Below are 23,032 nucleotides of genomic sequence, written 5' to 3'. Positions count from 1 at the left end.
GGAACAATGGCTCCATGGTGGGATTATCTTTTTTATACAGTGTTTAGCATCAGTGCGACCACTGACTAATCTGAAAAGAAAACACAGATAGGAAAGAAATGTTATACAGTTTGGAGTCTGGAGAGCCAAACCAAGATCTAAATACAGGCAGAGAGGTCTGGTGCTTATAAGACCCAGGGTTCAAACTATTGTGATTTATTAGATATTTACTGCTTCTTGGTGAGAAAAAACATTTAGAATACTGAATCAGTAACAATCTGGTGTTTAGTTTAACATAAAAAAGTCTGTGTGGCTGTATAGTTGATTGTTCAAACTGATTTATTGTTCACCATGAATTAATAATTTTGTGATTTGTTGTGCTCTTGTACCAGAGATGGGAAGTAACGAAGTACAAATACTTCGTTACTGTACTCAAGTAGATTTTTCTGATAATTTTACTTTACTTTACTACTTATTTTTATGGCGACTTTTTACTTCTACTCCTTACATTTTTACACAAATATCTGTACTTTCTACTCCTTACATTTTAAAAAATTGTCTTGTTACTTTAGTTTTGAATCATTTCAATGGAGTTACCATTATTATTTTTTACGTCATCAATACCAAATTCAATCTAATTGGATGGGAATCTACGTTGCATTTGACGCACCACTACAAGATGAATCGACAGATTCTGCGGAATTCCTTCGCGGCAAATCATTGCAGCTTGGTGGCGGTGGCGTTAGCATAGTAGTATGGACGACGAGATGATTGAAAATGAACACAACGGAGATCTAGTCCTATTGGCAGACATCCATTTAAAATGTAGGCATGAAAAAAGTGGTTTCTACTTTTACTTTTATACTTTAAGTAAATTTACAAGCCTGTACTTTGTTACTTTTACTTGAGTAAAGAAGTTTAATCAGTACTTCCACTTTTACCAGAGTATTTTTTAACACAAGTATCTGTACTTTTACTCAAGTACGGAAAGTGAGTACTTTTGCCATCTCTGTCTTGTACTCATACACTTCGTTTGACATGTTACTGACTCTGTAAACAGGGGATGTCAAACTGGTTCCCGAAAGGGCTGTGTGGCGGCAGGTTTTCTTTCCAACCGAGCAATAGCACACCAGACTCCAGTCATCTCATCAAGTGAATCCAGTCTTAACATGATGATTTTATTAGATGAATGGATTCTGGCTCTCATGATCCTGGCACTGATGACTGGCTCAATTACGCATTCCATTCACCTCTCTAACTCTGCCCGGTTACTAGTCACTGCTCATCTGTTCCACCTGCTCCTGCCTCTATTCAAGGTGCTTGCATCCAGTCATCAGGGCCAGATTATCTTGTTCACTATAGCCAGTGGTGAGAGTACTTTTAGAGTTCCTTGGTGTTTCTGATCATTTTAGTAGTTGCACTGCTGACCTTCCCTATAGTAATAAAACCTGGATCATGACTGAGAGGACACGATTGAAGTAGCCGAAATCAGCTTCTTCCACATTGTGGCCAGGCAGCCCCCTATGGTAAGGGCTTTGGATTGGAGATGAGCCGCTCTCCCTCAAATTGAAAAGGAGTCTTTGGAGGTGGCTTTGACATCTATTTCAGATGCCACCTAGATGCCTCCCATGGTGTTCCGGGCACAACCCCACTGGGAGGAGGCCCAGGGGCCACTGGTGGGACTATGTCTCTCAGCTGGTGATGGAACGCAGTGGGCTGCCCACCAGTAGAGCTGGAGGAGGTGTATTGAAAGAGGGGAGCCTTTGCTGAGACTGCTGCCCTCGCAACATGTTTTCAGGTAGCAGCTAGTAGGGGAGTAAGAGCATGAGTTGTACTGCTATCTGTTTTTTTTTTTTTTTTTTGTCTAAGCCTTATAAAAGTAAAGGGAAAAAAAGCAAATAGGTCTAAACAGTTGAACAAGCTTCTATTTTACATATGAAGCCTGGTCTTAAAAAGGGCTAAGAAAACAAAGACTTACTCGTTTTGTCATATATTCTCCATTGCCACAGAGAAGATATTTACTATTTTTACCAAATTTGACAACTAACCTCTGATCATTTTAGGCCATTAATAAATTAAAGTCAGCAGCATCTCGGAAAGGCTTTTTTAAATTATGGTTTAAACTCTGTGTTTGATTTGATGAACCTGGGAGTTCAATGCTGTTTTTATTGACTCGATTACTTAATATGTATTTCTTTGTTGTTGTTTTTTTAAGGAAAATAATAACACTAACCACTGTAAATGTTACTGCTGGATAGTATCAAAACTGGTAAATGTTTAATCAACAACTCTAAATAGTGAACAAGGTTCTTAGAACCACAGTAAAGAGGATTTTAAAATTATGAGGATTTTAATTGTGAAATTTAGGAACACACATAGCAGAACTCTCTGCTGAAATGTTATTTATTTGTTAAACCAGTGCAGTAATTAAATCTGTGCTTTAATTTTTTAACTTAGAATGACACAGATTTTTACAATGAATCTCACTAGGATGCTCTTCAGATTTGGCCCCTTTGGGTAATATAAAGCCTACCGGAACATAACAATGACTTCCAAATGGATTCAGTTTAAAAAATGCAAACAAATCATCTTGCAAAACACCAATGATTGGCTATAAAAATAGCTTCAATACAAAAAGACAAAAACAAAATTTGACTCTGATGACAAAGATGGTGTTAAAATGTCTCCATTCCACTTAAAAAATTTAATTAAAACATCATGAGTGAACTTTACCCCTTTAAGCTATAGCAACAATTGTTTCACTTATTTTTTTGTGTGTCTTTGTTTGGTTTAAAGAATTGGATTTGCCTATTGATATGATTAGGGTTTATAGGACAACAAAGCAAATGGCACAAAATTATAAAGAGCTTTTTTTTTTTATGATACCAGCAAATCAAAGCACCTTTTTAGCTCAGATTCACTCACAATAATCATATGGCAATACACAGATTGAAACATTAATAAGGAAGCTTGGTGTTAGAGGAACATCAACATTTGGCATGAGGACGCCATAATCAGAAAGAAACATTAATCTTCATACTAAGACACTGTGATTCCCAAAAAGTACATAAGACATGAAATGATGGAAAATAGGTAAGGATTTGTTAACCAAAGGAAAAAATATATTTCTTCTTCATATTGACAAAGAGGACTCTGTTTAATTTCAGTAATTCTAAGAATTGATGGTAGTGGATAGCAAAATCCATTCAATCAATTAAATTAGCTCAAACACTTTTTCCTTTTGATTTAAAATCCTTAATAAACAAAGGTTCAAGTGCCAACATTTAACTACTGCACATGTATCAAATAATATTCCCCTGAAGTGTCAGGGTGTGTGTAGTGAGCTTTGAATGATGAGGGCTAATGCTGCCTGGAGTTAGGGGAGCTGTAGTGTGTTTACTCAGGGATTTAAAAGCCTGTCAGTAACCCAAGGCTGCAGGATGACCTCCGACAAACTCTGCTCTCTACCTGTCAAACACTCATGCACCCCACCCCCAAATCTATGTCTGGTCACTAATTGGTTCCCAACAAAACCCAGGAGATATCAAACTGTTTCAGGATTTGGTAACTATTTATAAATAAATAACTGACCATCAATTAAGGCATGTTTTATTTCATAAATGCCACTTAAGGTCATTTTTAGTTGCTGTTATCTGTTTTGGAAGACTTTGGCAATACAGTCAGAATGAAGCTGATAATATAGTATAAACACAATAATCTCCAACGGTGGGAAATCTTCCTACATTTATGGCAAGCATTTGGAATCTTTAAACAGCTAAGCCTTTTCTCAAAACAGATGTGGATTTCCATTCTTAACGCGATTTCAAGCTTTAACTCCCTTGTTGAAAGCATTCCTCTCTTATTTTCTCATATATTTTATTTATTTCAGGGAATAAACACAAAGAACATGTACTTCTACGTAAAATATGAGCTCTGTAACTTTTTTGTGTGGTGTAAAAAAAAAAAGTATTTTCTTTTAGGTCCCGAAAATGTTTTGAGACAAATTGGAGTTTTACATGAATTTTTGTGAACAGACATTGACACTGAGATAATTTTCCTTTTATTTTCATCCTATGTATCCTTTTCTAACAAATAAATTTTAGGTTTTAAATTAGGTTTTATTCATATAGTGACAAATTTCAACATATTATCTCAAGGCACTTTGTAGAGAAAATTCCTCAATTCTATCTAAGGAGATCCGGCTGATTCCATTATGTTTTGACCTTGCAGGATTTTCTCCTCCTAGATGAGGATGTGGTGACAGCAGAAATTTGCCCACATTGTGTTCACTTCAGCAATGTCTCATACCGGTCATTCATGCATTAACAGTGGAGAGGAAAAAAACTTTCTTTAAAAGAGCTCAGGAATCACCATGTATTGGTAAGGAAAGAAAAAAGCTTTTTTCAGGCATCTCCTTCAAGCAACCCATTGCCATGTCAGATTCAAAGAGTTGCATCCAATAGTTGCTATGGAAACATGGTGACCCCCCCAATATACCAGTTGTTGCTGCAGTCCTTAACAGTGGGAAGGAGGGAGATTTTTGTCACCTCTCCAACGTCCTGCTTACTGTTGCATGGTTACAAGATAAACATGGATCCTTGTCCAGCATTGAGGCATAGACTGACTTAGATAAATGAATCTTTGTGTTATTGTTTTTGCTTCTCCATTTAATAGAAAACCAAGGATTTCTAAAAAGAAGTTCCAACTCATATCAATGATATAATAAAGTAGTATTTGAAAAGAAAAAAAAAACAGTTGTTTTTATGTTATGGGAGCTGTTAAAGGCCACAAGAATTGTGTACCCTCAGGTTCTGCAAAAAAAAAAAAAAAAACACTTGATAATTTACACGAAAGGGATAACTAAAATATTCTTCCTAATATGTAGATGAAGGTATAATTGTTATCTTTGAACACTCTTTATGCTGAAATGCTGACCCCCAGTGGTTCATTTCTGCAGAGGCAGTAGGATAGCAGTACCAGTATTGTGCTATCACAGGAGTTTGATTGTGAAGGTTGCATAAACAGGTACACAGAATATGCAATATCTTTATAGAAGATTAAGGGATATTAATATAATATTTTAAAAGTTTAGTTATCTAATAATGTTAACCTCGCTTGTCTCTCCTTTTTACCTTATTCTGTAAATGACTATGATCCTATTAGAGGATTAAATAACTTTAAAACTATATATACCTTAATTATATAATAACACTTAAGATTGCTTTGATTTGAGTCTAACAAACATATACCTGCAATTTTCATGCCCTCATATAAGCTTTCCTTTCTCTGAACTTCAGACATTTCAAGAAGAGTAATTGTTTAATATCTTGTATATCTTCAGTCATGTTTCTAAACCTAAAAAAATAAAAAATAAATGACAACAGAATAGAACACAAAATATTTAGACTACACGCCCATTAATCATCAATTAAAATGTCAGAAAAATTCTTTGCTAATGAGTTTAGTAAAACCGCTCCCTGCTTTGCTCATCCTTGCAGATCTTTTTCGACAGTTCGAGAAATATAATTATTTTTATATATTCTAGAAATGCTCCAAGGAACCTCCAATTTCTCCAATCTCTTCCATAGATATTCTATTATTTTAACCATGACATCATTGTGGAAGTTGTAATAGACTGCACTTTGAAAGATTTTGCATTTTTTATTGGATTTCCCAAACAACCCAAAAGCATACCTGTTTTTACATTATAGGGACTTCAAATAATATCCTACGGTTAAAAAACAAGGGTTAGAAGATTAAAAAATATATCACCCTCCAGGGTATTATATGTTTTCCAATAAAAATGAAGATCTTGAACCATTCTGTTTTTACAGCTTTCTTGTTGTAAAAACAGCACATCTGCAACATTTAAATTCCAGTTTTATATAAATGAGTTGCCAGAAGGAAGAGATAAAATGCTATGTGGCGCCTTTGGGAGAAATTAGCCAGAGAGATGACAGATCTACAATGTTGTGAAACTAAAACACATTGCATATAACAGTGACACACCACCAACTAGTAAAGCATAAAGTTATGTTAGATTAAAGAAGGTTTCCAGGCAACAATACCAGAGGAGAAAATCTGCCGCATTTGTCCAGGATACAGCTGTTTTGTTTTAAGAATAGAGTTCAATATTTCTGAAGCAGTGATGTTTCTGTAGCTGCAAAGGTATTCCACTTACATGCAAATAAAAAGAGGAATACTATATCATTATTATTATTTTTTTTAGATAACTAATGAAGGTTTTAGATGGGTTCCTTAATTTTCTGGACCTTGCAGGTTCTGTAATCCCTTTGCCATGTGATTTTCACCGGCCTCCTTTTGAAGTCAAAAGAAAGGATTAGAAAGTCAATATGTGAAACAACTGTAGTGGCCAGAAGTGGATCAGAAGTGGCAAGGCAAACTCCTTTTTTATCCTGTTTCAGGGTGCTGAGGTCTGTATCGGGTCCAAACATTCATTAGGGGAGCGACTCGGGTTACAACCCGGTCAGATCATCAGCCTTTTAGAAGTCCAAAGCAAAGACAAACAAGGCAAATACTTATGCACACATACCCACAAATAGGGACATTTTAGAGAGGCCAATTAACCTAAAACAAAGCTTTTGGACTAAGTGAGAAAATGCATTGGAGATGAGCCACATTTACTGTATCCAGAGCATATTCAAAAAGCTGTATAGCTTTCAATAAGAAGTATTATAAACCACAGGAGTCAGCATTCAGTTTTATGTTTAAAATGTATAGTAATCACACAATTACCTCATTACTATGCAATATGGAATAAAAACAAAAATACAAAAGTGCAGGAAGTAAAACAAAATGATGCAATGAAAACTACATTTTAAATCTGACAGTGTTTATCCTGAAGATATCAAAAACTATCTGCTTTTTAAAAGGTTGTGTTTAATATTGTAAAGGAATTTGGCCCAAAAGGCAGAAAATGCCCATTAATCCTGTCATCTCTTCATTCATTCATTCACTTTGTTTATGTAAAATCATCTCAGGTTACATCCAATCGAGTGTTTTTGCAGGTGCTGAGTATTAAAAAGTGTAAGGAGGGTCACGCCCTCATCCATCAAAGAGCTGCCAAACCATCCGTTTCAGGTTTTATTCTGTGTTCTTATTGCTGAAAGTGACTGGCGGAGACTGGGTTTACATGTAATGTTTACTATACTCGACCCACACTGCATAATGATGAAGATTCCCTGTAGGATCAGAACTTCTATGACCACAACTTCTATGTATAATGTTGGGATAGACTCCAAGCATGTTTGCTTTTTTTCTATGCATGAGTGATCTGTAGATATGTGCAAGCATTCAGCACAATGACTGTGTTTGGGAACTCAGTGGTTACTAAGTGGGTTATTTTTAGTGGGGTTTCAAATGAAGGTGCCTGGTTGATAGTTGGCAGTGTCCTCTGTTCCTTTTATGCTGGCTGCCATGTTTTAGCATTGCCCAAACAACCCAAGCCATCAGGAGGTTTTGTTTTGTGCAAGTTTGAGACTTTGGCTGCATACTATGTGGTCACGCCATCTCACTTATGTAACAGTCAAAGAAAGATGGTTTAAAGGGATGTAAACTGCGAAGGTGGCAAAATTGCATTGCAGGATTATCACAATGCTACAGGAAAAATTAGCAAAAAGTTTGACTGAACTTCAACAGCCTTATAGAAGGTAAGTTTGCTTCTCTGCAGTGGACATGTCGTTTTGCATTTGGACATTTTTATTTACATTGTTGGGAAATCAGGTCAACATTCACAGGTTTTGTTATTTTGTTGGGGGAAACCACAGACAAATTGTTTTACCGCTTTGACATTTTGGATTCCACAGTATGCATGCACATTTAACTTTTATTTATATTTCATACCAGCCATCTTTTTTCACCACAATTTGAAGTCAGCAATGTTTCAACATTATAGAATGAATATTTTGTTTTAGCCTGCCTACTCCTGATATTATCATTAACAATTTGGTGCCAGTTTGTCTTAGATTTAAAGACTTTAATTCAGCAAAAACTATTAATATTTAATAAGCAGCTTGGCCCCAAGACAATATTTTAACACTGGGGAGGTTATATACGTATATATTGAGAATAAGTCAAAGTAGCTGTTTGCATTGGAAAATTATTAGTTTGTTTTCTATGCCTTGTAATTTTTATGCTGATATTATTCTGCACTGATGTTCTCTTAAGAGAGTTGGGTATCTAAAGTTGTTCCTACTGACCGTCTTTTTTTTTTAGCAGTATCAAACAGTGGCTATGTGACAACTACTTGCAGGTGAACTCTGGTACGACTGAAAGACTACAGGCAAAACAATTGAAGGACAGTAGATTAATTGAAAATTCTTGTTGTTTGCTTTTAACAAAATTATTCTATAATTTTCATTTTTGGTGTAAAAAACTCAAATTAGAGATGATTATTCTTGATGACTTTAACAGTCTATTTTATGTGTTTAAAATAAGAGACTAAAAGTCTTAATCACTTATACTGGCTGCAAGTATAATGAAGAATTCATCATGATTTTTTGTCTTGTCTTATTAAGCCCCATGTGGCCAAGTCCCTGCCTATATCTGACTTTCTAGAGCACTGCAGTTCTTGCAACCTGAGATCTGCCTACCTATCTTTTTCTAATGGTTCCACTCACACATTTTAACACCATCGAGGATAGATCCTTTCATACCGTGGCTTCCGGATTTTGGAATATGTTGCCTCTATGCAATTCTTTTGACTTTTTAAAGGTATAGTGGAGGATGTCCTTTTTGTGGGTGGATCATCAAAATAAGTGGTCCTCCTAAATGTCAATCATTCTGGTGATATGTTTACGTAGGCCGTTCGACGTGCTCATCCCCATTTTTACTTACCAGTGGTGAGTCTGACATAGTGGAAAATTGCAAATCTTCTTTTGGAAAGTAAGCTTTTACGAGCGATGCAAGCAGCAACTTTTAAACAGAGCGTGCACCATGAGAAATGGGCCCCTGCATGCTCTCGCACATGTTTAATAGGCATTCCCCCACGGGAGTGGGTACAGGGTTGTGCATGTGCATTTTGGAGGGGGGCAGATTTTTTTCAATTCACGAAAATCCTCCACTATACCTTTAAAGAAGTTGCTAAATACTCATTTATAGAGACTGGCTTTCTTTAGTTTCATGCTGTGATACATTAGTACTATTGAATCTTTTCTTTCATTTTTTCCCCTGTGTTTGATAAATAGGAGTATTTTATTAATTTTTGATTTATTTTTCCATCTGTATCATATAGTGGTAAAGACAAACTTTACTGTAATATATTACTTCAGTTCAACAGTCAGAAGTGATTTTCGATGATGGTGAAAAATAATACCTTATCCTTTCTCATGCTACCATCTGAATTCTTAGTCTATGAGCATTTTTATTGTTAAAAAATGCGTGCCTATTTTTTTTACCTTGAGTCAATTGAATGCTGTGAAAATGCAGAAAAAGATTTGACCCAGCAGATAACAACAAACCAACATATGTGATAAAGTGATGTTGTTGGGGAGTTAGAAATGCATTTTCTTATTATATTTTCCAATATAAATCATTAGTCATACCCAAATCAGTAATTATATTTTGATCAAAACTAAGAAATTTGATATGCCTGTTTTAATCTCAGAGTGACATTTTTGAATAATCAAAATCTTTTACAAAGCTGCTGCTCAGAATGCTCAGAAATAGACTGATACTCCATATACCTGATGTGTGAGTGTGGCTCTGCACCATATCATGTCTACATTCGGAGAGTTATATTTCAAGTTTGTCAAAAATGAAAAATGTTCAGTATTAACATGGAGTGTGCAACATCTCAAATGTCATCCTTCTCTTCTTTGAGGATATGATGGATTCTACAGACTGTATTCAAAGTGAGCTATGTTTTACCCCCATGTCTTTTTTTCCCCTTTGAGTCTTTCCATATGATACCTTGAGACAAGAACTCCTCTTCTGTTCTCCTGTTTGTTCCAATGAGCTTTTTACTAAACCTCCTTAGAATACGGCCAGTTTTTTGTGCCTAATTTTTTGTTCTCAGGCTTATCTTGCAGTCCCTCGGTTATATTGGCACATTCTGTACTAATACTTTAGGTGTTATTTAAATTGCAGACAGATACTCTTGCAAATTATCCTTTGACATTCAGGAAAAAGTAAACAATGAAGACTCGGTACATCAAACAAAACACCCACTCAGCAATGATGAAATCCTGCTCATCTTTTCCAAAATTATTTAGTCAGAATATTTTCTCAGAATGGATATTTTAAAATAATCAAAGGATTTTGGCTCCTTTAATTTATTACACACATCACCAAAAAACTCACTCAGAAAATAAATCATTTATTCTCAAGACAAGATATCAAAATTGCCAACCCTTGGCAAGATATATTTCTGCCCATTGACAAAAGAGGAAAAATAATCTAGATGCACAAATAGACCCATAGTTGAAATTAAATCCAGGATTAAAAAACAAATCCTCATCATTCTGTCCGTTTCCCACAGAAGAGAGGTGAAAGGGCTGGTTCATGACTGATTGTTACTCCTGAAATAAAACCGACTAGAGCACAGAGACCACCAACACTGAGGGACGGAGAGAGAGAGCGTCTCTGAGCTTGTCAATCTTAAATGTCATTGGATATCACACCATAGTGGCAGGGATGCTGGTCTCTACCAATCGTGGTAGAGGTCATATAAAACACTCTAAAACATCATGATCTCTGTGAGTGGGTGTGAGTATGCATGCTTTTTTGAGACCTCATTAGAGGGCATAACTAATGTTCTTCAGATCAAGCACCTGCCTGCAGTTACTTCATCCTAAACCTGAGGATTTACTTAACTTTACTAATCTGAAAACCAGGCTTTCGTAGATGAAGCTTAACTTGGTTGATAAATCAAAATGATCCTGCCTAAAAGTCACCTGCTTTACAGTCACATAATGCATCAGCTATGGTCAGGTTTATGTATATATATCCATAAACAGCAAAGAGGCTGAGCACAGTGGGCTCCCTGTCCAACTCGTTCCCATGAGAATGATGTCTGTTTGGGGCAGAAGCCATCCACTGCATAACCTCTCTGTTGCTCCCAGAGGACCAATTGACTACCATTAAGAGAGCAAGCCAGTTCAGCAAAAATGAAGATGTATGCAGGAGCAGTAATAGACGGAGGTCAGGCTGGAATGAAAATAAAACAGCATTTTGTCAAAATAAATCAGAGGAGCGGATCAGAGCAGCTTTTCATCTTTGACTCCTCTGTGACCAGTAGATGAGAGGGCAGTGAAAGAATCTTCTTTACAGAAATGGTCAGTTTTTTCTTATGATTACTTTAATTCAAAATGTCACTAATGGCACATTTTTTGGATTTTATCTCCTTGTGAAATCTGCGAGTGTATCTCTTCTCTCATGGCCTCTATCAGATTTTTTTCCCTGTATTTGAGTCATTTAATTTCTGTGGAACACATTATCATCGTACAAATAAACTCTGTCAACTCGCATTGTCTCTCTACATGTAGAGCTTGGGTTTCATAAAGCTGGGAGTGAGCCATCTATCTGGAACTAATCTTTGTATGTATTTCCATGCAGGGGGGGGAGCACAGCTGGACAGATGAGAAGCAGTGAGGAGATGCATCCTGCGACAGAGACTCAGCCAGTTTATTTTTTTTCACCTGAACTGTGAGGACTATGCTTAGTCATAGCTGATGATACCCCCTGATGCTGCAGACCTTGGCTGTGTTGAGGCCATAAAGCTCCAGCTTTGAACCAGTGTGGATGTCCATACTAGGCCTTGGCATTTACTTCAGATGTCAAAGATCAGTCAGGAGGAAGATTAAAGCAACTACAGAACCTCTTTTAGATCTCTTTCTCTTATCAATGTCTCTGCCTTTCCTCTGTGTGTCAACAGTTATGGCTCTAATTCTGCCCTCTCTTTGTCTTATCTGCCTGCCTTTCTCTTTACTTTCTCTCTGTCCTTTTGCTCAGTTGTTTAATCTGCCTCTTTTTCTGGCTCCTTCCCATTTCTTCTTCCTTTCCTCTCAGTTTGCAAATATGAGGGCACTCTAATAGACCTCCCTCAAGTCCCCCATCGATTCACTCCTCCCTTTTGCTCTCCTCCCCTTACCCCCCTCCTCTCTCTCTCTCTCTCTCTCCCTCTCTCTCTGACTCTCATTCCTTCCCCCTTTTTTCAGCCATTCCCAGATAAGAAGGGGGCAGAAGTAATTCTCTCTAGTCACTTCTGAAGCTGAAGCCACCAGAGAAGGGTGGAGGGAGTAAAATCCAAATTTCCATTTATTAGATTTTGCTTGATTTGTGATTTTTTTCTAAATATATTCAAAAGAAATTGTTTTTGTAGACATTGTATTTTAAACATAATGTTTTCTCAGAATTGATTTCTTATTTTTAAACCTTTATACCTGCATTTTTTCTTGTTTAGATCTGCTTATTCACCTTTTGCATTTATGAGGAAAGGATAAAATATCAGCAAGCTGTCAGGAACCTGTCTAACATCTTGCAGATGGATTCATTCATCTGAGAGAAAACTGACCAAAAGAAATCAAAGGAAGATCCTTCTTGGGAAAGTGAAGAGAGGTGGGCATCTTTACCCCAATTTGGAGCGGAAAAGTGAACAATTCACCGTAAAACCAGGTTTCCTAACTTTTAGTTCTTTGCATCCAACAATTGAAGAGACATTTAGAAATTAGCATACTGAACAAGCAGGAACATCTGACCTCATGGATTCACTTTTGCATGCAGAGGTTTGTGCAAAGTTCCTTTTAGGCTGAATTGGGGTCAAAGTGTTAACAACCTTCCCTTGTTAAAAGGAGAACACTTTAAAACACAGAAGGTGCTGTGATGAAAGGCCTGGATCTCAGCCGGTGGTTGCTGGTGCTGCTGCTGCTTTGGACTTGGTCCACAGTCAGTGATGGAGCAGGAGTTGGAGGCACAGAGCGAGCAGGAGCTGGAAGAAGCCAGAGAAAAGGAGGAGGCGCAGAGAAGAGGAAGAGGTTTCATCGTATCCAGCATGGTCAGTGCAGTTACACCTTCGTCCTTCCGGAACTGGACGGATGTCAGAGTGGAGGGTCCACATCCCAGGCCGAACATTATGGGAGCTTTCGTGGAGGGGCGAGCGTTGTGCAGAGGGACTCACCACCAGTGGACGGCGAGTGGTCAGCACAGAAACTTCAGCACCTAGAAAGCATAATGGAGAACAACACACTATGGCTGCAGAAGGTAAGGGATGAATACTGTTATTCTCAATGAATGCTAAATGAACTACCTAAGCATGCACACAGCATGCCCTCTGCACAGATATCTAAATGTTATAAAAGTCACAAATTATGCTCTATATAACAGGTGATATATACATCAATGGGTAAATTACCAACTCAACTGAAAATGTGTCACTTAAAACATGCAGCAGAGTTTTGCCTTGTCATGGATCATTTAACACCTAGAAGCAAAACGGCAAAGAAAAATATTTTCATGGAAATGTGTCACTTTGCTTCTGCTGCTGCACTTGGGTTACATGCATGTCTGTTTCTGTCATGAAACAGATCTAGGCTGACGTAGTTGAGGAGTTCTTGTGTTGTAATTTGTGAGCTATGGATCACAGTTTCAGCTTATGACTCTAGATGACTGGCAGCTGGTTTCAATCAGGAGAAAAGCAGTGTGTGTGTTCCTGCTGTTATTATTGTCCTGCCTCTTCTTTTCATTGAATTCCTGACTGCACACTGCCCAATAAAAGCTGTGCGAAACCCTGTTTGCCTATAATCTATAGCTCAAAAAGGTCTCATATTGCTTTGTAATTAAGGTCTGAGTCTCTAACAATTAAACTTCACTCCTGAATTTACAGTTTGTTTGTTTTTTCCTACAATTTTTAAAAGCTGAGGTCTTCCAGCACTCCACCTATGGCATGAATTCAGCGGCCAATTCTTTTCACCTGCCAGAGATGAAATTCATTGGCAGGGACTTTTCCCTGAAGGCCCACACTCCACTGTGTTAAAACTCAGACCCACCATTGTAAAACAGGTTTCCTTGGTTCTAAATGCAAAAGTGTAGTAATTATTCCTCTTTATGGTCTTCTTTTATTGAAGGTGCCTGAAGCAAATATTTACACAGCCCCTCTGTTTTAACCACTCATCATTATTTGCTCCTAAATCTCAAAATAAAATGCAAAATGTCAAATATTGGAAAATTCAATGAGTCTCACTGGCAATGTGTGTTCCAAAAAAGTTTATTATTTTAATTGAAAAAAAATAACAGAAACAAGATTAAGTAAGATTATAAAATGAACAAGTTAGATTTACAAAGCACCTGAACTGTGTAACAAACTGCGTAATTAGTTGATATAAATAAATTTGCTGGTGCTGCTGCTGCTTTAGATCTGATCCACAGCTGGAAAAGATTAAAAGCAGTGATTTCATTTTAAAAGGGGAACAAATCTATCCAAATCATGCTGATGCTAAGTACTGTAAGAAAAGAATATTCATGTTAAATGTCATTGACGACAGTCTTTGAAGAGATGAGCTAATTACTAGCTACACTCAGGCCTCGCTACCATAACATCTGTAGAATCAAAATATTACTAAAATACAGAACTTCTATGTGATCTTGTCAAATATGTTTGACAAGATGAACTAGGGAAAAAAATCTAAAGCAATTTATCCTGTAATGTGTCAGTATTATAATTTCTATGGCTTTAGGGTATCAGCGAACAACAATGAGAGTCATTATCCAAAAAAAAAAAAAGGTGAAAACAAGGAAGAGTGAAGAACCTTCCAGAAGTGGCCGACATACCAAAATCCAAATGTGGAATTAACAAATCATCTAAAAGGGCCCAAAATAATGTAGAGCGGCATTCAAATCACCCATCATGCCTTTGTTAATTATGTTATGATTCAAGAACAATATTTCGCTTATGAATTGCAGAATTCTTTCATGAGAGAAATCCAAGATGAAAAAAAAAAACCCCACAAATTCCAAGATCATATTTGCCTATTAACATCTGGATGTTCCCCAAGATTTTCTGGAGAATATTTGAAGGGGAGGAGTAAAGGACCTTTAATAAAGAAACAATAGCAAAGTGATATTTACTTCACCGTCTGTAGAATAGAGATGTAGCTCTAATGACATTTTCCGACTCAGTCCCCTAAAAGAAGTCTGATCTTTTAATAAGCTTTTAATTTTAACCATTTAGAATAAATATAACTTAAATTGAAACAAATTCCCCACTTTGAGCATAATGTTAAAATATTCTATTTACTCCTTACACAAAAAACTCCAAGCAGGATGAAGGCACTATTTTGACCAAGGCCTCCGTGTTTCTTGCTAAAAAACCAAGGTGGGGACCAAGACTAAATTTAGCCGGCATTTAAACTACCCCTGAGTCGCCACATAAAGTAGTTGCAACTTCTGCGTTAACTATTGTAGTGTGATTTCCCGATTGCAAACAGCCTGTGCAGTCAATATGATGGGGGTTAAGGACCAAAAAATGGACAGTACTTAATGCACATCTTTCTTTGTTACAATCACATTGCTGGGCTTCATCCAGGTTTTCTTTCTTCCATAGGAGTTATAATGATCAGAGGTCAGAAATAGGAAGGAGTTGTCTTGTGTCCCCAATGAAGCAAAGCTTTGGAGTATTTTGATTTGTTCTTTTGTTTGTTTGTTTTTTTTTGTTTTTGTAAATTTGGCTTTTGCTATCATGCGTAACTCACAATATGCAGAGCGCCACAGCTGGATTGTGTTTGGGATACCAACATCAATTGTGCTCAATTACAACAAAACTATTGTAAAGAGAAGCTTTTGTCACAGATTTGTTTAACAATTAGAAATTTTATTTGCTTGGACCCTCCCGAAAACAGATTAGGTGCAATACTTAAAGCTTTATACAGAAAGACAGGTAGACCCTGTCCTATCTAAACCTTTGACATGAAGATTCTGATATTATCTCTACTTCTAAAGGACTTACAAGATCTGAGGAGTTGTCTGATGCCTGAAAGAGGAAAAAAAAGGAAAGTTTAGGTTGGCTTAGGGAAGTCTTGGAAGATTTTAAAAGATCCAGATTTTGAGATTTTTCCTTCAGATAACAGGATATTCTTTAGAGACTGGAGATCCCAAAAAGCCTTTAAGGTCAAAGTCGGCAACATGTGACAAATCAATCCAAGTCTACAAACGAAGAAAGTTTTAGCTAGATAGGCCTCAAAACACAGAGACAGCCATAAATTCATATTAAGCAGGAAAAGAAAAATGCTATGCTTGGTGTATTTTGGCATTCTCCTGTTAAAGAAAATTGCTTTTATAAGATACAAGACCAGAGATAATGTACTTTTCCAAATACCCCAAAAGAGTTTTTCTCTCCAGCTGCTCGTCTTTAACTCTTACCTCTTTTATATCTGAGACATGATCCATCAGTCTCTGCTCATAAAATCAATTATAAATTAAGACATCACTTGACTTATGTAAAAACGACGTGCAATCATCATCCTTAAGTGTAGATTAGCTAAAACCGAAAGATGAAGATTCATCAAGGTGATGGAGCTATATTAGCGTCGCTCCAACCACTGGCAGTAAAACCTTCAGTAAGCTCCCTCCTGCTGATTTGCAGGTTGAAATGATTTAGGTGCAGCAGGTGTTGTTGATCCATTAAATGAGATTAGCAAAAGCAAACATTTTTTAAAGGAATCTACAGGCGGGGAGCCCTCATTCATCATCATTAGAGTCGTTAAGGTGTTGTAGATGAGAGCTGCAGCAAGAATAATGCCCCTGTCTCAGAATCATAACTCTTTTGAGTTAAAGAGATTTTTTCAGCTGCCTGACTGTGCTGGCTGCACCTGTCATAGCTCCGAAAAGGCTGACATCCGCTGTTAATTACGTGTTGAAGGAAAATGCAGCAATCTTGTTAAGCTATCATAATACACATGCATTTCAACCTGGCTAATGTCACAACTGCTTAGCAAACTTTATACTTTATACAAATGCTTTATACTTGAAATACAAAGTTGTTTTATTGGTATGCTTAATAAAGTTTTGACTGTCCCAACATAAAGCAGAGTTAAGTTGGCTGAATTCTTCTGAAAATATATCTGAGTTAATCAATCACAGTTTTTTTCACAAGGAAAAAAAAATCATGGATTTTGGCATAAACCTTCCAATTTATCAATTCTTGCTGCTCATTACCCAAAAAATGAATCTACTTTTAGAAATTTAAACTCTTTTCATCCTGTGTACTGCTGGTTCATAAAGTTTTCCAAAACACTTAGTGCAAACCAGCACTTCAATTGTTCATATCCTGGGGCTCAAGGATGCTGCAATAACACTGATTATCTTTAACACCCCATGGCCCCCTAAACTGTGTTCCAATTCAATTGGAACATTCTTGGATACAAATGATTTCTCTATCTGAACATAGTTCTTTACATGCAGACATACAGTCTTATCTTAATCCCTGTGCTTCTCTCAGGAATGCTATCTGGCACTGAAATTCTATCATTGCAGTCAATCTCTGCTCATGTTCTCCTTGTTTGTTATACCTTAATGTGAAAGGGAGCTACCAAATGCTATCAGAGAAGGGGCTCATCTCTCTACCTTCAAGACTACTCTTTTCAAAGAGAACCTTATCTTTTACTACCCTGACAATCCTAATCTTTCTGACCCTTACACTTTCTTACATGTTCTTAATATGTATGTTTGTGAGTAAAGAGATAAGCTTCTGAAATAGGCTGATGTGTTTTTGAAACATGAGCATCTCATAGGTAGTACACAGTGGCAGATGACAGACTTTAGGTGCAAATGTGTATATTTTAACATTGACACTTTTATGAGTAACAGTTACATTTGCCTGTGTTTTGTCCATAAAACAATTTCCATGTTATGATGCTAAAATTCACTAGTATAATTGAAGTATGAATCCCAGATTTGAGAATTTTTCTTTGAATTTCCATTAAAATCTGTTTAATCTGGGCCTTAGCACTTCGCTGTTTTGATGATTAAATTTTTTTCATTAAGACATAGGGTAATAAACGGGTTAATACAGTTAGTCGCTTCATAAAACATTAAACATTCAAAAATCTGGGCTATTCCTTGAAGCCAGAGGTTACTCAGAGGAGGACTTATTCAAGAGTTTAAATTGAGTTTACTCCTTATTTCTTAGTAATTCCACACATTTCTGGATAGATTCCCACCATTTAAGGTAAACAAGTTGAACATTTGTGGAAATAAAGCCTCTTGCAGATATATTTGGTTTTATTTAGCTGTTCCTATACAAATTAAAACTATGTCCACATCCTAGCAATACATGGAAATATAGAACTATAACCTTAACAAACTACTGGCATGTAATAACAAAGTCAAGCATAAAAATATTTTCCAAGTAAAGAACTTGTCACAGTAACCTGTGAACAAATCTGTTACTTTGCATTACCATCATTTCAGTCGCTCAGATGTTTATTTCCTCTCGGAACTGCTTTGAAAGGTGCAGAATAATCTCTTCATTAAAAAGTCGTGAACACAGCTGGATAATAAGATTATGTGGCAGTTTCTACTGTGGCGGGAAAAAAAAGCTTTACAGTCATTCCTCACGCTGCTGAGTAGTTGTCATATCAGAGAAGCAGAGGAGGGAACAGGTTCTTATTTTCATTTTCTCACTATTTACACTTCTTTAAAGTGAAAACATGCTTTTCCATCTGCTGGGATGTTGCTGCTGTTCTGCCCCATTCCATCTGAATGCTTCCTAAAGGATCTAAAGTCTGCATCTTTGCAAATAAAGGAAATAAAAAGAAAACTTTCCCGAAACACTTTTCCTTTTTGCAACAGCTTGATGTCGGGCCATTGTGATTACATTTAAAACATTACAAAGGTTAAGATACATTCCAGTGGAAATGGAGTGTATAAAATTCTCATTATTCCTGCTGCCCACCCCTGCTGATTTCTTCATTGTGGTAGCTGAAGGAGGGATTCTGCTACTCTCTGGAAAGATGTTAATCTGTCAGAGTGTTTTACTGGATTAACCCACTGAGATTCTACCAGCACTTTTAACAAGGCGTGCAGGAGTGTGCTTGTGTGTCTATGTTGGGGTGATGTGTTTACAAGTGTCTGTGTGTTAGCATGATGTGAGCTGGGGTGTAATTACCACCCACACTGTTAAATCTCAGAGGAGACGTGGATCAGATCCAGAACTGAAGTCTGCAGCATCCCGACAGGAGACAGAGGGCGACCTTTGACCTTTAGTCAGGGTCACTCTATGAGTAGATAATTGTGTCTTTCTTCAGAGCATCTTTGCCATCTAAACATACTTTTAATGTAATTTAGATGAAAGATAAAAGCTGTTGTCTTTTTTGACTTTGCCTTGTTGATTTTAGCATTGTTTCATTTTTCTCGCTAAAGTTTGGTTACATTTCTTACACAAATATTAGTCCCCACAAAGATTAATAACAGCATCGGGGCTTTTTATGTAGCTGTTAATCACTTATATTTGATTTCTTGGTTGTATTTGCTCTGCAAAAAGTTTAATTTCCGTTCTAATGAAAGACAGACAACAGCTACAATGAAAACGGTATTAAAACAATAAATACAAGTAATAGAAACCAGAAAGAAGAAACTATCAGTATCACTACAATAATGTACAAGAATCAGGCTGGAAATCTCTATCTTACTGCATGTATGTAAAACAGCATTTAGTGTTGTTTTTGTCTAAATGAGTTTTTTTCTCAGTTTTGATTTCCATTTCATCTTTGTCAAAGAAAGAGGTAAATTTGGCCTCTTTGGCTACTGTGTTCAAATAGACAAAAACACAGATGAAGACCTACATATGGATACATTTAGGCAGGAATAGATAAACTAATTTATTAAGACTTTAGAATTCAGAAAAAAAGGTTTCTTTACAGGAACAATGAATTTGTTTGGTTGATGAGGTGCCAGGCAAGCAAACATGCATAAACTGTCCTAAATTGCCAAAAGACTACAAAGGACTAAATATTACTTTGGCATAAAAATAATAAATACATAAAAGAAAAATGTTAGGTGGTTTTTGTAAATTATTTTACAAATTATTTTTTATTTATCTTTTACTTTTCATTGAGTAAGCCATTTTTTTAAGTTTAAAAATGTTTATTTTTAAGATTCTTCTTTTATAACAACAATATATAGTAACTATTTAGTGAACAGAAAATGTATCAGAGTTATGAAGGCTACATAATACATGTAATGTATCCAAATAAAATAAATTAACAACAGCGTCAGCTAGCACTATTTATAGAAAGTTAATGCTAAGACCCAAACCTTGCAGTTATAATTTCATATTCCCTGGAAATGCATTTTCTATCCACACATATCAGTGGACACATATCATTGGATAATTAACTTGTCTTTTGCTATTTTATTTATACTTTTTTTTTTTCAAAAAAATAAAACAAATTTTAATTCAAAATCATATTATAAAGGGTGTCTTACCTAGATACCAAGTCACAACTCTTTTTATTAACACTCTTAATATTTTAGGGAATGCTTCTATGTTTAAACGCCAATATCATACATAATAAAAAAATTTTTTTGAGCTTTTAATGTATAAATAAGTTATAAAGCTATTACTTCATCAAAATCATTTACAAAGCTGTATTTAACTTGATTAATGCTTTAATGAATAATCCTCATGGGTTCTACCATCTGAGCAGAAGCCCCCCCACCCCCTCCCATGAAAATAAGCAGTTGGAGAATAACATTAGAATCCCCCTTCCAGAAAACACCTTCCTAACTTTGCTGTGTCGGCACTGCAAGCAAATTCACACATTCTCTAATAAGGGGAAGCTGATGTGATACGGAAATTAAAGATTGTGGTTCAAAGTTATAGCTGAGCCATGCAGAAAAGCTGCACGGTGCAGCAACCTTTTTTTATGCTAATATCTAAATTGTTAAAATCTGTTTTTGGTCCTGAGAGATTTTGGACTTTGCTTCTCCGTCTGGGTTGGAAGAAATCAACCACATTTCATGAGAGATTGCAGATATTATTATCATATGTTTGCCATTATGTGACCAAGAGGCTTAAATAGAATGATAAAGGTCCTTGAAGGGAAGAAGCAATACCTATTTTTTGTTGCAAAAACCAGAGAGACATCCTACTTATAATTAACTTCTGTTAGTAAGTAAATAGTTCATAACACATATTGCTCTTTTCTAAACCAAAGCTACATTAAAAGTAGCAAAGTTAGCTACAACATCTGGAACTCTAATATAATGGGACATCCTAGAATTTAACTAAGATTATTGTTTGAATTATATTCCAATAAACCATACACAATAAAACTCTGCATTATAATGGACAGAGATTTATGCAGCAGACAGACTTGCAGTGCAAACTGGAGACAAAAAGAATAAATACAAAAATTACAACATAGCTTGAAAATAAAGAGCCACAGCTGCCTCATGTCCAAGTCAAAACTGCAACAGAATATTCCTCATTTTTTCCCGACCCTGTTCACTATTTTTGTTTCTCATGCGAACACTTGTGGCATGTGCTCTCTCTCTCTCTTTCTCTCTCAGCGCTCAGGAAATCACAAATCAAGGATTTAAGCCAAGGTCACAGCTTTGGTCAGGCTGAAACTATATGGAGACGACTGTCGCATTAGCGAGGTTACGTTTTACTGCTTTTAGGCTTTAAAGTTAAAACAAACAGTAACAGGGTGAAAACTGGTTAACTCCACCGCCTCCTCAGGAAGGAAAACAAAACTGGAATCATTGCTCAAAGTTTCCTCTAAAAGTGGTGCGTTCAGGAAAAATAAACATAAGCAACTGTTGTTCATTTAAACTGACTATTAAACCACCATGAAAACGAAGGTTGCAGATTGTTCAATTAAAAAAAAGAAACCTCTCTGCCTTTTTTATTATTCAAAATCCTCCTATATAATTAAAATGATTAAGAACATGTCATCAATAACTGCAGCAGTAAAGTGCAAATGTGTCTGTGTCAGGTTTTACCACTCAATCTCTGTTAGGCTTCACTGGATTCTGTGGTCTCAGCGGCAGTTTGTGGTTTTTAAGACAGACTGCCTGTAAACAACGGTAAGTGAGGTGGTTAACAGGGGGCCTGTTTAGTTTTCTGCCAAATGACTGACTTCAAATGGACCTGTGCCTGAGAGACTGAGAGAGGGGAACAGGAAAGCCACTGTGGCTGGATCACAGCCTGGCTATCAACCGAGGCCGCTCCGATACAGTGCTTTGATGTGGTCAAAGGTTGTGTTGATGATAACCCTCTCTGAAGAGAGACACAAAGGAAGAAAGACAGTGGCAGCTTTAGAAAGTCTGAAGGGATAAGAAGAAAAAAAAAAGTTTTTCTTTCACATCACAGGGTACTTTATTGTGAGTCACGCTCTTTGGCCGTAGCTTGACATTTGTCCAGTAACATATGTTAACATTTAAAAGGAACTAAATGCAAAAACTGTGTTTTTTTTGTTTGTTAGATTAAGAATATAAACAAACAAAACATAAAACTAAAGAAAGAATTATACCATTGTTACTGTTTGAGTGACTTAGTATTGGCCTATCTTCAAATGAATCTGTAAAGACATGCAAAAACAAGTTGTTATTTTCTAAACTATTGAATTTCATCATCAAAAGACTATGAAATAAATGGTGTAAGACATGTTATCCAGTGACCTAAACATGCAATATATACATGCATAAATTAAAACATAGATTTACATAAACTGTTTGAAGAAAAATACATTATTTTCTTAATTTATTGCCATAAATCTGGCTAATCTTTTTCTTAAACAAAAGGATGGCCAAAGCAATTTATTTTTTATTGATATGAGTGAACACATTGGTTGAGCTTCTTTTTTCTTTTTTACTTGTTTCAAAAAAGAAAAGAAATATACAACTTTTCTTGGTATTTTGTAGTAATAGATTTTAATCTATTGGAGTCATATCAAATCTTGTGGGTATCCTTTTACAAGCTTCTCACAAAATGCTGGAATTTGGACAATTCATATATAAAACCTTACTTACACATGTCTTACAGTCCTAAGCACAAGTTTTCTATCAGACTAAGATCAAAGCTCTGTGATGACAACTC

The 23,032-nt window shown here is 36.2% G+C and overlaps 1 protein-coding gene across 1 annotated transcript in view; it reads left to right on the top strand.

Annotated features, from left to right (window-relative positions):
• The first annotated feature begins 12,148 nt into the window (after positions 1–12,148).
• Positions 12,149–23,032, top strand: part of angpt4 (angiopoietin 4) — a 78,432-nt gene continuing 67,548 nt past the window's right edge. The window contains exon 1 of the mRNA XM_038306205.1: positions 12,149–13,197. Within this exon, the coding sequence (XP_038162133.1) occupies positions 12,820–13,197 (378 nt within the window). The 5' untranslated portion in view covers positions 12,149–12,819. The remainder of the gene's footprint in view (positions 13,198–23,032) is intronic.

This window comes from Cyprinodon tularosa, unplaced genomic scaffold, assembly GCF_016077235.1.
Source record: "Cyprinodon tularosa strain WSP-4 unplaced genomic scaffold, ASM1607723v1 ctg575, whole genome shotgun sequence".
Taxonomy (NCBI): Eukaryota; Metazoa; Chordata; class Actinopteri; order Cyprinodontiformes; family Cyprinodontidae; genus Cyprinodon; species Cyprinodon tularosa.
The sequence above is the reverse complement of the archived record's forward strand: the minus strand, read 5'-3'. Positions and strand labels throughout refer to the sequence as shown.